The sequence below is a fragment of the Neophocaena asiaeorientalis genome, unplaced genomic scaffold, assembly GCF_003031525.2.
Source record: "Neophocaena asiaeorientalis asiaeorientalis breed wild unplaced genomic scaffold, Neophocaena_asiaeorientalis_V1.1 scaffold280, whole genome shotgun sequence".
NCBI lineage: Eukaryota > Metazoa > Chordata > Mammalia > Artiodactyla > Phocoenidae > Neophocaena > Neophocaena asiaeorientalis.
In genome coordinates this window covers 3,116,962-3,133,407 of record NW_020185321.1, presented here as the reverse complement: position 1 = coordinate 3,133,407, position 16,446 = coordinate 3,116,962, and the positions used below count along the sequence as shown (strand labels likewise).

General features: G+C 44.4%; 1 protein-coding gene across 5 annotated transcripts in view; it reads left to right on the top strand.

Moving 5' to 3' along the window:
* CEP89 (centrosomal protein 89) overlaps positions 1–16,446 on the top strand; it is an 81,035-nt gene that overhangs the window by 563 nt on the left and 64,026 nt on the right. For 4 of the 5 annotated variants that reach the window (XM_024734123.1, XM_024734122.1, XM_024734124.1 and 1 more), the window contains exons 2-5: positions 2,640–2,746; positions 8,384–8,542; positions 11,649–11,746; positions 12,351–12,439. In XM_024734123.1, coding sequence (XP_024589891.1) covers positions 2,640–2,746; positions 8,384–8,542; positions 11,649–11,746; positions 12,351–12,439 — 453 coding nt within the window. Of the gene's footprint in view, positions 1–2,639; positions 2,747–8,383; positions 8,543–11,648; positions 11,747–12,252; positions 12,440–16,446 lie in introns of all 5 variants that reach the window. The other variant, XM_024734126.1, reaches the window with a different exon arrangement.

The window sequence follows — 16,446 nt, the reverse complement described above, 5'->3', positions numbered from 1 at the left end:
TTCCTGCCCTTCCCCTAGGTCCGTTCTCCACAAAGCAGCCAAAGGGATTCTTTTAAAATGCAATTCTGATCGTGCCCACTGCCCACAAGTCACACACACAGACGCTCCAGCTATTCCCATCTTTAGGTTTATTCAGGCCTTTGTCTTTGCTCTTTCTTCTGCCTGGAATGCTTCCCTGCAGACCTTACCGTGGCCACTCTGGCACTGCGGGCGCACACGTCCAGGCTCATTCTCTGACCCCTCCTCCTATGATACTTCTTTGTAACCACTGCCCCCCACCGCAATGGCGTTGCTCCTGTCTCCCTTTTCCATACTTCCCTGGTGAAACCCCAGACGTACTTACATCCAGTTCTCCATAAACTTAATACTTTAAATACAGAGAAAGCATTTCGATAAGGGTACTCCTGAACTCCGTTTCAGATTGGGATCAGAAAGCATGTCTGACTTGGCTTCCTGTTCTCAGCCCTATGACCTGCTGAAGTCATTTTAGACAGGTGGATGTTGAGAAGCAAGGAAGGCATAGTTGAAGCATATTTTTCCAGTGCAATTTTGCTAACTCAGCATCTTTATTGAGGTTTTTGTTGTATTACTGGGTTCCTACTGTGCGTGTGCCAGATATTCACAATTGATTGACAGCCTATGGCCCCAAAGGCTAAAGGGTAGACAAACCTATAAGTCATTCAACACAAAATGGTGAGGGAAAAAGTGCCGAAGAGGCATATACCGGAAGGGGCAGTAAAGTCAGCCGAGAGAGTTGACCTGGGCCTTGGGAGGAGTAAGGAAATAGAATTCCAGGTGGAGAAAACAGCATGTACAAAAGTCTGACAAAGAGTCATTTGCTACGTGGGAACAGGAAGGCAATTCTGAGTGCTACAGCATGTGTAGGGATGAGGAGGGCCTGCCAGAAAAGAATCTGGGGCCATTGATAGGAACCAACTGATAGCAGCCTTAGCAGCCTTCTGTGCCAGGAGAGGACATTTCTCTGTCAACCCGAGAGTTTTCATGCTGGGTTGAGGTAGGATCATCCTGTGTTTTATTAGAGACTAGAGGCAGGAGAACCATAGTTAGGAAATGATTATCGTGGTACAGGGAAGAAATGTTCAGCATACTATGGGCGATTCACTCTATCAAAAAATAAATAAATAAATAAACAAAACTCATGAGGCCTTTTTGAAGGACCTTCTGGATGCCAGCCCCTGGGGATTCAAAGGTGAAGAAAAACCTTTCTTGTCCTTGAGCATCTGCCAGGCAGTGGGGGATGGGGGAGGCGACAGACAAGTGTATATCCTGGAGAATGGTGGGATACAGCAGTGGCTGCTCTGGAATACCTGCTCTTGGGGTTGGCCATGAACGTGGGACTGGGGGTGGGGGGTGGGAGCGCTGCAGAAGACATTTGGAAGGCCTGCTCGTCCCTTACTCCTGAAGTATGCCCAGACCCCGGGCTCTTCCTCTTGGTCGCACCTTCCTTTCCGCCCCCGTACCTTGTGCCCACCCCAGCCCGATTAGTCTTCCCCCGGGGCCACTTTCAGTGGGTGCTTCTCACTAGGTCACAAGATCTCCTTAGTCTGGTATCAAAACTCTTAAATGGAAACAGTCCCCACTCTGACTCCAGCTCATTTTTCTAGCCTCTCCAACTCAGATGCCTCTGTGTTCCAGCGAACTGGAGTGCTTATTTCTAGAACACTGCCACTAACGTCTTGCTTCATTCCTTTGTTTCTGTTGCTCCCTCCTCCTGGAATGCCTTTCTATCGCATTTCCCAAATGTGAGAGCAGTGGCCATCTTTGAAGACCCAGTCTAAATGCTCTGAGATTTTTTCCAACAGGACATCAGCGGTCCCTTTGCTGGCCCCCAGATCTGAAGGAGCCTTTCCCTCCCTGGGTCACCTCAGCACTTTGTCTTTACCTCTCCCTTGGCACTTTCCATGATTCTGTGTTGTATTATAAATATCTGGGTGTTTCTCCTCTGTACTGTCCCTCCTTAAAGATGAGGACAAGATTTCTTCATTGTCGTGAAATGCTGTCATGGCGTTTTGCCTCTAGTAGATACAAATGAATGGCTGGTGCACAGGAAATGAAGATTGGGTTACACTCAGAAACTTCTCAGGGCCTCCCAGTTGCCTAAAGCAGGATTCTCCGACTTTCATTGTGTGTGAGAAATAGTTTTCGTTACTCTGCATCTTTGAGATAAACTACCTAAAATCCTTATTAAGCCCCTACCAGGTGTTAGACAATGTGCTAAGTGCCAGAGTTCCAGGGTTGATAAAGACAAGAAGGTTGCATGCTCTTAGGAAGCTTCCATCCAGCCGAGGGGGCGGCAAGTGAGTAAGTAGGGTCATCAGGGGCAGTGCTGTGAGACCAGTTGGGGGTGCTGGAGGGTGACTCTGCGGGATGGTCAGGGAAGCTGTTCTGAGGAAGGAAGGGCCAGAGGGTCCCCACCGAGGGCAGCTATATGGTGCTCCCTGCATGGGCACGTGTGCCTGGCCAGATGGGGCTTGAGGATGGCAGGGGGAGGAGTGGACCTCCTGGTGTGACTAGATCCCTGGGTGACCAGTGCAGGTGTTCCCTTCCAGGCCCAGGGAGGTGTGGTCGCAGTCCCCAGAGATGATCCCATTGACCTCTGCTGGGTTTCATTTGTGCAGAAACACATCATCCATGGCCTTCTCCCTGCAGCCAGCATCGCACCGAAGCCAGCTGTGCCCCGCACACCTCCTCCACGTGGCCCCAGCCCCTCTCCAGAGAGACCAAGGTGAGTCTCGGGTGAGCAGGCACTGAGGTCACCCTGAGCTCAGCCACCAAGTGCTGGGTCCCGGAACTGTTCAGATGGGTAAGAAAATCACAAGGAGGGTGATTAGAATCATGTCCTTTGCAATATGTATCATGGTTCCATAACGAAGCACTTAATATGGTTTCTCCGTGGGATAATGGTCTGTTCCTTTCAGGTCTGTGGAGTTCTCACATGTCATAATTGAATGCAATTTTTCAAAATATAAAACACTGAAGCACAAATATTTAGGTTGATAGTATGTTAAAAGGAATTTGAAATGTGCACATAATTTTCTTTTTAAACACAAGTCTGCCTTTCAGAAGAACTGCTTTGCAGGAAGGAAGGAGAAGTGAGCTCGCTTGCCAGGGCCCGAGATACCCCTATCCTTCAGTGCTCCTAACATACCAGAGAACTGACTTCTTTTATGCCTAAGACCCCTGCCTATGCCCTCCAAAATTTTAGGCACAGGAGAATTTTAGACTTTCTTTTTTTTTTTGCGGTACGCGAGCCTCTCACTGCTATGGCCTCTCCCGCTGCGGAGCACAGGCTCCGGACGCGCAGGCCCAGCAGCCCTGGCTCACGGGCCCAGCCATTCCGCGGCACGTGGGATCTTCCCGGAACCGGGCACGAACCCGTGTCCCCTGCATCGGCAGGCGGACTCTCAACCACTGCGCCACCAGGGAAGCCCTAGACTTTCTTTTTAATCCATAAAATACATGGATACATGGCTTAACTGTTAACAATGAGAAATAATTTCACTCAAGGGTGGTACCTTCTTTTAGTGTTCTTTGAATATTGTATGCCTCCTGATAATAAACACTTTGAACTATTTTTAGTGTTTGTTTTTTCCTTCGGTACGATCTTGATAACAAGAAGAGCCATTTATTAGTGTTGCCTCTGAGCCAAGGACTCCGGTGAGTGCTTAAGAAGCACTGTTTCATTTCATCCTCTCAACGATCCTGTGAGAGAGGCCCTGTTGGCATCTCTGTTTTGAGCTCAAGTGTTAGTCATTGGCGCAGGATCTCATGGCTGGTGGCTGGTGGGTGGTGGCATCGCTGCGATGGACTTGAAGGTCTGTCTGGCTCTTCAGTGTTTGTGTGAACAACCCTTAAGTTGTGTCATTAGAACTGAAATGTTTACGTAGCAGCAGTAGTGAGAGAGTTAGCTTCACATTCCATTATAAAGCAGAAAAACAAACAAAAGACCACGTCCTTTCGCGGCAAGCATGCTGTAGACTCGTTAGAAAATCTTTGTAGTCTCCCGTGTTTTCCAAAAATATATTTCTGGATTATAATCTTTATTAGTCACAAATAGTCAACATGGTTTTGGCAGATTTGGCCGATTTCTAGGTTATTTTACTCTAAAAACTAACATTCAAATTAACCTCTGACATTATTCCACTTCGCGTCTAGCGTAATAGTGTAAGAATCTTCCAGCAATCACTTCTGTTTCCTCCTTCCCATTCTTTGCTACTGTCGTTATACGTTTTAATTCTATATGTTATAAACCCCACAATATGGTGTTCTTATTTTTGCTTTAGATAGTCTTTTATCTTTTTTAAAGCAGTTTTATTATATAATGGGTGTACAATAAACTGTACCTATTTAAATGAATAATTTGATGTTATGACATATGTTTATACCTGTGAGACCATCACCATAATCAAGATAATAAATGTATCTATCATCCCCTCAAGTTTCCTCATGCCCCTTTGTAATTCCTCCCTCCTTCCCCCCCCTCACTTCCCATACCTCGGCCCAGCCCACCCTCATCCCCATCCCAGGCAGCCATCGATCTGTTTCTATCACTATAAGATTAACCTCCATTTTCTAGACTTTTTTATAAACGGAATTATACAAAATACTTATGCTGGGTTCTTTCACTCAACATAATTATTTTGAGATTCATCCATATTGTTGTGAAAATCAGTAATTCATCCTTGTAATTGCTGAGGGGTATTCCAGTATGTGAATATGCCACTGTTCGTCCATTCACCTGTTGATGGATATTTGGGTGGTTTCTAGTTTCTTGGCTACTAGAAATAAAGCTGCCATGGATATTATGCACTAATCTTTGGACCTGTGCTTTCATTTCTCTTGGGTAAATATTTAGGAGTGGAATAGGTGGGTCATATACTAGGGATATATTTAACCTATTAAGAAACTTCCAAACTATTTCCAAAGTTGTTATTCCATATATGTTCCCACCAGCAGGGTATGAGTTCCATTTTCTTCACGTGCTCACCAATACTTGGTTTGATCAGGTGTGTGTGTGTGTCTGTGTCTGTGGCTTTATAACTGTTTGACAATTAGCCATTAGCTCTCATTCACGTTGACTGTCTATAGGGTTTTTTTGGGTTTTATTTATTTATTTATTTTTGGCTGTGTTGGGTCTTCATTGCTGTGCGCGAGCTTTCTCTAGTTGTGGCGAGTGGGGGCTACTCTTTGTTGCCGTGTGCAGGCTTCTCATTGCAGTGGCTTCTCTTGTTGTGGCGCACGGGTTCTAGGCTCACGGGCTTCAGTAGTTGTGTTGTACAGGCTCAGTAGTTGTGGCTCACGGGCTCTAGAGCACAGGCTCAGTAGTTATGGCACACGGGCTTAGTTGCTCCGTGGCATGTGGGATCTTCCCAGACCAGGGCTCAAACCCATGTCCCCTGCCTTGGCAGGCAGATTCTTAACCACTGCACCACCAGGGAAATCCCTGTCTATAGGTTTTTGAAGGTGGTGACAGGTGCATAGATAACAACGTGCAGAGCTTGTTTGGTGAATCTTCATCTTCATTGCACTTTCTGGACAACCATACTGATAAAGTATGGGATGGTCCTTATTCCTTTGGACCAGACAGTTTTGTTGAGCCTGGAGTCCATGTGCACATCTGTGGTTCCCGTCAACTTCCTGGCAAATTTCTGGATCTCTTCAGGTGTCCAAGGGGCACCTTCCTTGAAACTTGCTGCATGGATGTGCTTGTGAATGTTGGTGGATTATTCTCTGGTCACCACCTCATTGATGGCAGACTGGCCCCTTCTTCTCTCCACCCTTGTTTGTGAGAGCCATTCTGCCAGCCCCAGGTTGAACGGATTGTCTTAGCCAGTCTTTTAAATTTTGGACATTCTAATAGGTGTGTAGTGGTATCTTTATGGTTTTATTTTGCATTTCTCTAGTAACTAATGGTGTTAAACATCTTTTTTTTTTTATATAACTTTATTTATTTAGTTATTTTTGGCTGTGTTGGGTCTTCGCTGCCGCTCACAGGCTCTCTCTAGTTGCGCCGAGTGGGGGCCACTCTTAGCCGCAGTGCGTGGGCCTCTCATTGCGGTGGCCTCTCCTGTTGCAGAGCACGGGCTCCAGGCGTGCAGGCTTCAATAGTTGTGGCACGCGGGCCTAGCAGTTGTGGCTCACGGGCTCTAGAGCACAAGCTCAGCAGTTGCGGTGTGCGGGCCCAGCTGCTCCGTGGCATGTAGGTTCCTCCCAGACCAGGGCTCAAGCCTGTGTCCCCTGCATTGGCAGGTGGACTCCCAACCACTGCGCCACCCGGGAAGTCCCTGAACATCTTTTCATGTGCTTATTTGCCATTGTATATCTTCTTTGGTAAAATCTTTTGCCCACTTTAAAATATTGGGTTTTGTTCCTATTACTGTATATATACACTATTCTGGATATATATTCTGGATACAAGTTCTTGTATCACATACAAATCACATACAAATATGTGATTTGCAAATATTTTCTCCCCATCTATGGCTTATCTTTTCATTTTCTTAACAGCCTTTCAGAGAGCAGAAATTCTTAATGTTTACGAAGGTCAGCTTGTCAGCTTTTTCTTTTACAGATCATGATTTCAGTATCATATCTAAGAAATCTTTACCTAACCCAAGGTCATAAAGCATTTTATCCTATATTTTCTTCCGGAAGTTTTATAGTTTTAGCCTTTACATTTAGGTCTATGATGCATTTTGAGTTAATTTTTGTGTATGGTGTGGGAGGTATAGATTCAAGTTCACTTTTTTGCACGTGGGTATCCAGTTGTTCCAGCACCATTTGATGAAAGTTATCTATTGCCATGTAAGTAATTACACCAAAACTTAGTGGCTGTTTTTTTCTTTGCCATGCCGTGTGGCTTGCGGGATCTTCGTTCCCTGACCAGGGATTGAACCCAGGCCCTCGGCAGTGAAAGCACGGAGTCCTAACCACTGGACTGCCAGGGAGTTCCCAAAACTTAGTGGCTTAAAACACAAAACAATAGCATTTTTAATCTCATATCTTACTATGCTCTTTAAGTTATTTTTTCCTCTCTGTATTTCATTTTGGTTATTTTCTATTGTTTCACCTTTAATTTCACTAACCTACTGTTAATCCCATCCAGTGTAATTTCCATCTCCTGAAGTTCAAGTCTTTTTAATAATATTCCATGTCTCTACTTACCTTTTGGAACATATGGAACATAATTATAATAACTGTCTTAATGTCCCTCTCTGTTACTTCTAACGTGGCAGTTCTGAATGGGTTTTGATTGATTATTCTCTTCATTATGGGTCATGTTTTTCTGTCTCTTTGCATGCCTAGTTTATGTATGTTTGCAAACTAGACACTTTTGTGAGTTTTACCTTGTCGAGTGATGCATATTTTTGTATTCCCACAAGTCTTCTTGAATTTTTTTCTGGGATGCAGTTGAATTACTTGGAACCAGTTTGATCTTTTGGGTCTTGCTTTTATGATTTGTTAGGCAGGGTCTGGAGCAGTGTTCAGTCTAGGGCTACTTATTCTGCACTGCCCTTAGAGTACCCAGTGTCCCATGAATTATAATGTGTTCCCATCTGTGTGGTGGGAACAGTCACTGTCCACAGCCCCGTGTGAGCACCTGGCGCTGTTCCTCTCATCCTCGTGGATGGCTCTCCCCCAGCCTTCCATAGTGTCCTCACGCTCTTGCACTGACGAGCATTTTGCTGGGCACTCGGGCCTTCTGCAGGTTTCTGGAGTTCTCTCTGTTCAGCTCTTTCCTTTCTGGTCTTCTTTCCTGCAAATTCTATCTGCCTTGGTGTTCCCTGACTCTCCACTCCATTTCCACACCTCGGCCTGCCTCCACCTCATTTCCTCCTCCCTGTGCTGTGACCTGGAAGTTTTCTCAGGCAGTAAGCTGGGACAATTAATTGTTTATTTTGCTTTTTCAAGCGGGAGGGTAAACCCATTACTCTGTCTGTCCTTTATTATAGTTTTGAATAATTTGCAAAATTTTCAAATTCCTTTTCATTTCTTTTGTATCTTTTTATTTCTCCTTTTTTTTCCCCCATTCTGATCTTTCATTTTAATAGGAACACTACTTGAATATAGACTGCCTGGGTTACAGACCTGGTTTCATCTCCCATTAGCTAGGAAAGCTTAGACAAGTCATTTAATATCTTTGAAAAATGGAGATGACAGTAATATCCATTCATACAGTTGCTGTGAGAATGAAGTGAGATTGTGCGATGGCACATAACAGACTACAGGCACGTAGCCAGTAGATACACACTGAACACTGTAGAACTGAAAGTAAACCTTGATTAATTCATGTATCCTGTTGTTCAACCTTCACCTTGAGGCTTCGTGTCTCACTGGCTCACTGGGATGTTTTTGTCCATAGATCTGCTCTGGCTGCAGCCATTCTAGCAACAACATTGACTGGCCGGACTTTTGCCATTCCTCAGCCTCGCCGGAGATCCCACTCTGAGAGTGACACGACCTACCTTGAAAAGGACAGTTTCCTCGAGCCCTATGCCACCACCTCGGAGCTGAGGCATCAGTAAGGACCACGTCACAGGTTCAGCTTCCTCTCGGGACAGAGGCAGGGCAGCTCTGAGCGTGTGTGTGTGCATGTGGGTGCATGTGGCTAGGAGTAGAGCTTAGTACTCAGGTTTTCATCTCCAGTGTCAAAGGGATACTGTCTTGGGACATTAGTCAGTCTTGAATTGTATCCGAATTTTCTCTGGAGTGGATCTTGTTAAATTATAGCTTGTGAAGACACCGGTTGCCTTCGTGGCAGCGCTGAGCTGGTGAATTCAGTGTTGCTTTGAGGCACAGCCTAGATGGTGAGAGTTGTCAGTCTCCAGTTCTCGTGTATCTCCTCTCTGAACGGTCACACTGAATTTACCTTTGTTGACACCTACTGTAAGCTTTCTTCTTTAACATCACTTTCTCTACTGCTTGAGCTGGATTAGAGCTGACATAGGGCCAGGAGCCGGGAAGGTTTCCTCCTACGGGAGAGGGCATTGGGGGAGAGCTGCGGGCCATACAGGAACCAACTGGGAATGGGTTGGGAGGTGGTCAGTGTGGGGCTGGGATGAGAGAAGAGGGAGCATGACATATGTGAGCAACTGAAGGAAGACATTTGTGGCTGGGAGGAGTCAAGTGAGGTGGGGAGTCATCCGAGATGGTGCTGGAGGAGTGGGCAGGCTGGGGGTACCTTTGGTATCCTGTTCTGAGGTTTGGTATCTCCCCCAGGAGCAGTGGGAAGACCCTGAGGACTTTAAGGGCTTGTGGGGTAGAGGTGGGGGAGGCATCACTAGATTTGCCTTGTATCTGCCATGTTTATTCAATTTTGGTTTTTGAGTTGTTTTTAACATACCAAAATATTCTTTATTTTTATGTATTAAGAGCTAGCAGTCTTTGTAGTCTCTGACATTATTGTCAAATCTAGGAAGATTTTCCCTATTACAGCATTATACAAATGCTCACATATTTCCTTCTAGGATGTGTTTATATTTTTGGTTTTTGAATTTTAATCTTGACTCCATTTCTGAGATATTTGAATATAGCCTGTTTTTCTCCTGGTAAGAATTTATACTTTGGCTGAATAAGAACTGAAGATGAGGAAGTGATTCTGAAATTCATTGGAAAGAATAAGCAGATAAGACCATAAGAGGAAATCTGGAAGGGAAGAATAGTGACTCAGGGGGAGGGCTGCATTAGCCCCATCATATATATATATATTTTTTTAAATAAGTCTACTTATTTATCTTTGGCTGCATTGGATCTTCGTTGCTGCACACGGGCTTTCTCTAGTTGTGGTGAGCGGGGGCTACTCTTCATCGCGGTGTGTGGGCTTCTCACTGCAGTGGCTTTTTTATATTTTTGGTTTTTGAATTTTAATCTTGACTCCATTTCTGAGATATTTGAATATAGCCTGTTTTTCTCCTGGTAAGAATTTATACTTTGGCTGAATAAGAACTGAAGATGAGGAAGTGATTCTGAAATTCATTGGAAAGAATAAGCAGATAAGACCATAAGAGGAAATCTGGAAGGGAAGAATAGTGACTCAGGGGGAGGGCTGCATTAGCCCCATCATATATATATATATTTTTTTAAATAAGTCTACTTATTTATCTTTGGCTGCATTGGATCTTCGTTGCTGCACACGGGCTTTCTCTAGTTGTGGTGAGCGGGGGCTACTCTTCGTCGCGGTGTGCGGGCTTCTCACTGCAGTGGCTTTTCTTGTCAACGGGCTTTCTCTAGTTGTGGACGGGCTTCAGTAGTTGTGGTGCACCGGCTCAGTAGTTGTGGCGCATGAGCTCAGTTGCTCTGCGGCATGTGGGATCTTCCTGGACCAGGGTTCAAACCCCTGTCCCCTGCATTGGCAGGCGGATTCTTAACCACTGCGCCACCAGGGAAGCCCCAGCCCCATCATATTTTAAAACATTTAGTTGAAGTAGTTAAGGTAGAGGAGTGCTGGTTCAATGATAGAGAGGTGCACGTGAACACCCTGAGGTGAGCCTCGTGTTTGCAGGCATGTTGAATCTTTAATAAAGGCAGCCCCACAGATGAAGGGGAAGGATTCAACAGTATATTCATTAGCAGTATTAGAAAAAAGTCAGCTTTGAGCCTTTCCTGATTCATACACCAAAACAAATTCTTATTGAATGAAAGGATCAATTTTTATATACATAGAAATAAGACCATGAAATCCTATACCCAATCTCATCAAGCCTCTCAGACAGAGATGCCTGCTGTGTACTTCCGAGCTAAGAATTTGGAAGGTTAAAAAAAAAATTTTTTTTTAATCATCTGTATGTTAAAAAAATTTACAGTCAAAATAAGATCAATAGAATAGGAAAAATATTTATAGTAAAAACAAAGTCAGGGTTTTAATTTTAGTAGATGGAAAAGTTAATTTCATATTGGAATGGATGTACTACAGGCAGAGTAGATAAATGGACAAAGGCCATGAGCAGACAATTCACAGCAGAGGAACCAGGGCTCACATCCAAATACATGGAAAAATATCCAGTCTCAGGAAGAAATGCACATTTTTACAGTGAGATTTCAATGATTTTGGCAAGTTTTAGAAAATTATTACCAACATAGTTGCAGACTGGGGAAACGATTTTGCGCGGACGCCTGTGGACCCACGAAACGCTCCTGCTGTTGGTGGTGTAGTTTCCGTGTGTGTGTGTGTTTATACTGTTTGACTCAGCAGTTCTCCACATGGTTGTTTGTTTTATGGGACTAATCCTCAATACAGAAGAGATTTGCTACACATTGACATTCATTACAGGGTTATTTATGATGGTGAAAATTGGGGGAAAAAACCTAAGTAAGGGGAACGGGTGATAAAACTGGTGTATGAACCTAACCTTTTGACTTTAAAAACTTGTTAACGAGGAGGCAAATTGTATATGTATGCAGTGATAATAACTATAAAAACCTAGGTGAAAAGCTAGAAAGAAATGCTAACAGTGTACAAAGAGATGGAATTGTGGATGATATCACCCTTTAGCTCCTGTATATTTCGTAATGTGGTCGTAATACTTTACAGTGGAACTTGAGGCAGTGCATTTAATACACGTATATGAACCTATGTGAAGCATTAAGTGGCTTGTTTGTTTCTTTTGCTCTTGAATGTTCTAATACAGACCACATAGGCAGAATGAGACGGGAAGAAGATCCTCTTTGCCATCCTTTGAAATGCTGGGCTATGAGGAGGAAGAGGACTCTGACACGTACCTGTCAGGCAGCCACAGGGTTCCTGCTGTTGGTGGTGTAGTTTCCGTGTGTGTGTGTGTTTATACTGTTTGACTCAGCAGTTCTCCACATGGTTGTTTGTTTTATGGGACTAATCCTCAATACAGAAGAGATTTGCTACACATTGACATTCATTACAGGGTTATTTATGATGGTGAAAATTGGGGGAAAAAACCTAAGTAAGGGGAACGGGTGATAAAACTGGTGTATGAACCTAACCTTTTGACTTTAAAAACTTGTTAACGAGGAGGCAAATTGTATATGTATGCAGTGATAATAACTATAAAAACCTAGGTGAAAAGCTAGAAAGAAATGCTAACAGTGTACAAAGAGATGGAATTGTGGATATCACCCTTTAGCTTCTGTATATTTCGTAATGTGGTCGTAATACTTTACAGTGGAACTTGAGGCAGTGCATTTAATACACGTATATGAACCTATGTGAAGCATTAAGTGGCTTGTTTGTTTCTTTTGCTCTTGAATGTTCTAATACAGACCACATAGGCAGAATGAGACGGGAAGAAGATCCTCTTTGCCATCCTTTGAAATGCTGGGCTATGAGGAGGAAGAGGACTCTGACACGTACCTGTCAGGCAGCCACAGGGAGTCGGGGGACACAAGCGCTCGCAAAGAAGAGGGAAGCGTCAGCGACGCCGTGTATGCCGTGCCACACAGAAATCAGGTGCTTGCATCGTTCCAGCGTTTCTTCTGCACCTTGACGTTAACTGATAGTCAGTTGTGTCAAGGGCGTTACTGAGGATTTTCCTTTTCTCTCTTCGGCAGTTAATGGCTTTTGTTTGGGGGCTTATTTCTTTTCAGCATGTCCAGTCTCATTTTCTGTCTTGTTAGGCTAAAATTCAAAACTCTTTCCTTTATCTTTCAAGACAAGTCCTTCAGAAACAGAGATAAACATCTTCACATTCTTTTTTTTTTTTTTTTTTTTTTTTCTGCCGTCCACGGCCCTCTCACTGTTGCGGCCTCTCCCGTTGCAGAGCACAGGCTCCGGACGCGCAGGCTCAGCGGCCATGGCTCACGGGCCCAGCCGCTCCGCGGCATGTGGGATCTTCCCGGACCGGGGCACGAACCCACATCTCCTGCATCGGCAGGCGGACTCAACCACTGCACCACCAGGGGAGCCCCATCTCCACATTCTTAACGTAGCTTTGCATCCGATGCTGGTCATCCTGCTCTTTCCTTTGACCCCCAAAGCTAATTTTCCTGTCACTTTTCTGTATCGATGTGTACATTGCAACGTTTCTTCAAATTCATGCCTGACAAGAGGAGTGTGGTCACTCGTCTCTCCTTAGCAGCAGACGTTCTTTGAGTGCTTACCCTGTGTGAGTCTGTAACTCAAACTCTCACATGCATTGATTTCCTGTTGTCTCGCTGACGTAGGTTCCGTCTACGGCCCCATCACACACGGGGGAGCCAAGGTTCAGAGAGGTTGAAGGAGCCCATTTCTCCACCATTGCCTGCGTGCCCTGGTTTAAACACTCTGCTCCCAGGGTTTTGGAAACTGGATAGCGCCATTTCTTTAACGGCAAAGGACAGCACCAGAATTTCTTTTTCCTTTCTCGCTTTCTTCTTTTTCACCATCACTATAATGTGTTATTTGTAGTGAGTATACTTATAGACTTGTAACATCCAACTATAATATATACAAATTGAATATATTGACTATCCTCCACTATATTGAATCACATTTTAAGTGACGTCAGGGAACTTATTTTGAGGAATCCTTATGTGAGTATTTCAGAAACTAACCATCACTTTCTAGCATATACAGACTTTAACATGCAGAGTTAGGTTTCTCTACAGCAAGGAGCACTGGACAGGCAGGCAGCTGCCAAGAACCCAAGGAGGTCTGCTGCGGGGCTCTAACAGGCCTATGTGAGCTCCCACTGCCCCTCTGTCTGCACACTTCCTGGCTAGTATGTTGGACCCAGGTTACAGATAGAGCTGTATCACTCAACTATTTTGGAAGTAAAGCTCGCTACCACATTTCCCTCAGAGGAGAGAGATTATAGTGACCTGTACAACCTCCTTTGTCGTTAACAGAACAGATAGTTTATTTTTCAGGCAAGTGTGTCATGGTGGCTCTAGGACCCATGTGCAGTATGGAATTTTTTTTTTTTTTTGGCCGCTCCGTGCGGCATGTGGGATCTTACTTCCCCGACCAGGGATCGAACCAGCACACCCTGTGTTGGGAGTGCGGAGTGTTAACCACTGGACAGCCAGGGAAGTCTCGGAAATGTCTTTTATTTAAACACTTGAAAAGTAGAGCAAGGCAACAAACACTGGCGAGGCCTGGTGAGGGTGTGGAGGAGCTCTCTAACGCCCCCGGAGCGGAGTTGACGCCACCGCTGTGGGGAGCTGCTCGGCACTGTCTGTTAGAGCTGAACACGTACATTTTCTATAACCCAGCCCCCCGCAACTGAGAAGCAGAAAATAGCATAGCACGTTAGTGTTCTCATGCTCCAGAATGAACAAGTATTGACATCTTATCTTCTGTTTCTCATTTTTTTGGGATTTTTTGCTTCAGATTTTTTAATAAAAGAAAGAAAATTACACTTAGGGTTGAAATCTTTGTCTCCCATCTGCTCCATCCCTGGATAGCCATCTTCTCCTGGATTTGGGATGTGTTCTAGAAGTCTGTTTTGTTTTTGTTTTTGTTTTTGTTTTGCGGTACGTGGGCCTCTCACTGCTATGGCCTCTTCCTGTTGCGCAGCATAGGCTCCGGACGCGCAGGCTCAGCGGCCATGGCTCACAGGCCCAGCCGCTCCATGGCATGTGGGATCCTCCCAGACCGGGGCACGAACCTGTGTCCCCTGCATCGGCAGGCGGACTCTCAACCACTGCACCACCAGGGTAGCCCTATATATGTTTTTAATTGTACAAAGGTCACCGTACTGAATCAATCTTTCCACCTCTCGGCTTTTTCACTCAGCATTGAAGTTTTGAGATGGATACATGTTAATTTATTTGTCTACTCACCTCCTGATGAACATTTAGGTTATTCCTTTGCACGTTTGGTACGTGTACCTATGTGTGCTTCTTCACACTAGATATTGCCGAATTGTTCTCCAAAGCAGTGGTTCCCAGTTGCCTTCCCAGCAGCAGTATGTGCGTGCCGGTCTCCACCTTTCTGTACATCCCAGCCAACAGGAAAGCCTTTCCCTATACAGCCCAGGAGCCGGAGGTGGAGTATTAGCAACTGATTGCAGTTGCAAGGTCTTATCATAACCTGAACATTGTCCTGGCCGGTTGCAGATGGCATGAATGAAGGGGCCCTTAAGCTGGAAGGGGATTTCAGTTTCCCACAGCCTTACGATACAATAGGGGGAGGAAGACACGTTGACCTTTTCTGAGCATTTGATATTTGCTAGGCAGCTCACACGTGCCATTTCGTTTACTTCACACCCCTGGCGGTAAGTGTGTGAAGAAACAGGATAAATAACTTGCCCAAGATCATCCAACCAACCACCCAGTGGCAGAGGCTGGATTCAGATCAGGGCAACCCAGTTTTCCCTGTTTAGAATTAAAATTTGTGTTTACAATCCTTGTGCCTATCAAGAATATTTCTTAGACATAGAGCTTTTTTCGTTTTTTTCAAACTGACCAAGTAGTCTTAAATTTATCGTATGATTAAAATACATATCTTTGAAAAGAATAGATGCGTGCAGCATGTAAAACTGCTGTTTCATCACTAGATGGCGCTAGCTCTGAAGGAGATACTGCCAATGGGGGACGTTTTAATTTAAAAAAAAAAAGTAAAATTGCCCTCCTTATTTTTACTGTAGACATTCTATAATCTCAGGTAAATAATTTACAGTTTTATTCTTTTTTATCGAAGCTAGTAAGATAAGGAAACAGAACAACCCACATCAGGCAATTTGGATATAAGTCTCTACCTCATGCCTCTGTCTGTGTTTCAGGGTAGTTTGGGCAAACATCTTCATGTGAGGTGTGCACCCACTCAGAAATAGCCTAACAAATGGAAAGCAAGTCTTGTTTTCAGCAGTTGTCTTGTTGATGCCACCCAAAAGTAAGGCTGCAAGGGAAGTGGGGTGCGTGAACGTGTGGTCAGTTCCCACAACACTAGGGCCCAGTGGAAAGAGCAACGCCACAGACAGAGACCTGAGTCCAAGTCCCAGCTTCTCTAGTTCCCAGTTGTGTGACTTGGGAGGTCTGATAATGTCTCTGTGCCTCAGCTTCTTCATCTTATAAAGGACTGTGTTAGGGAGGAAACTGTCTTTGGGTAGGTAAATAATTCAACACTTAACTTTGTTGAGCATCGATTGAGTACTAGGTATTGTGCTAGGTGCTGGAGAATCAGTATAAGACAGAGTCCATAGTCACACAATTAATAATTAATTAAAGGAAGGGTACACGGTGGCATGAGACCACATAACCTTTTCTGAGAGGACTGCTGAGAGTGACAGCAAAGAACGAGTTAAGGCCTTTCTTCTCCCCTTTGAGGTCACTTGATTTTTCTGCCTGATACCTTTGTAGGTTCATTCTTTTATCTTTTGAAGTTCAGTAATATCACCAGGATTAATCGTGGTGTTTATTATTTTCTGTCCTTTTTTCCTGAAATTTAGTGCATATAATTTAATTCTGTAGACATAGATTTTCATCTCCCTTTTTTATTTTCAGGGAATATTTCCTCCCCTCTTTTATTTTATCTTT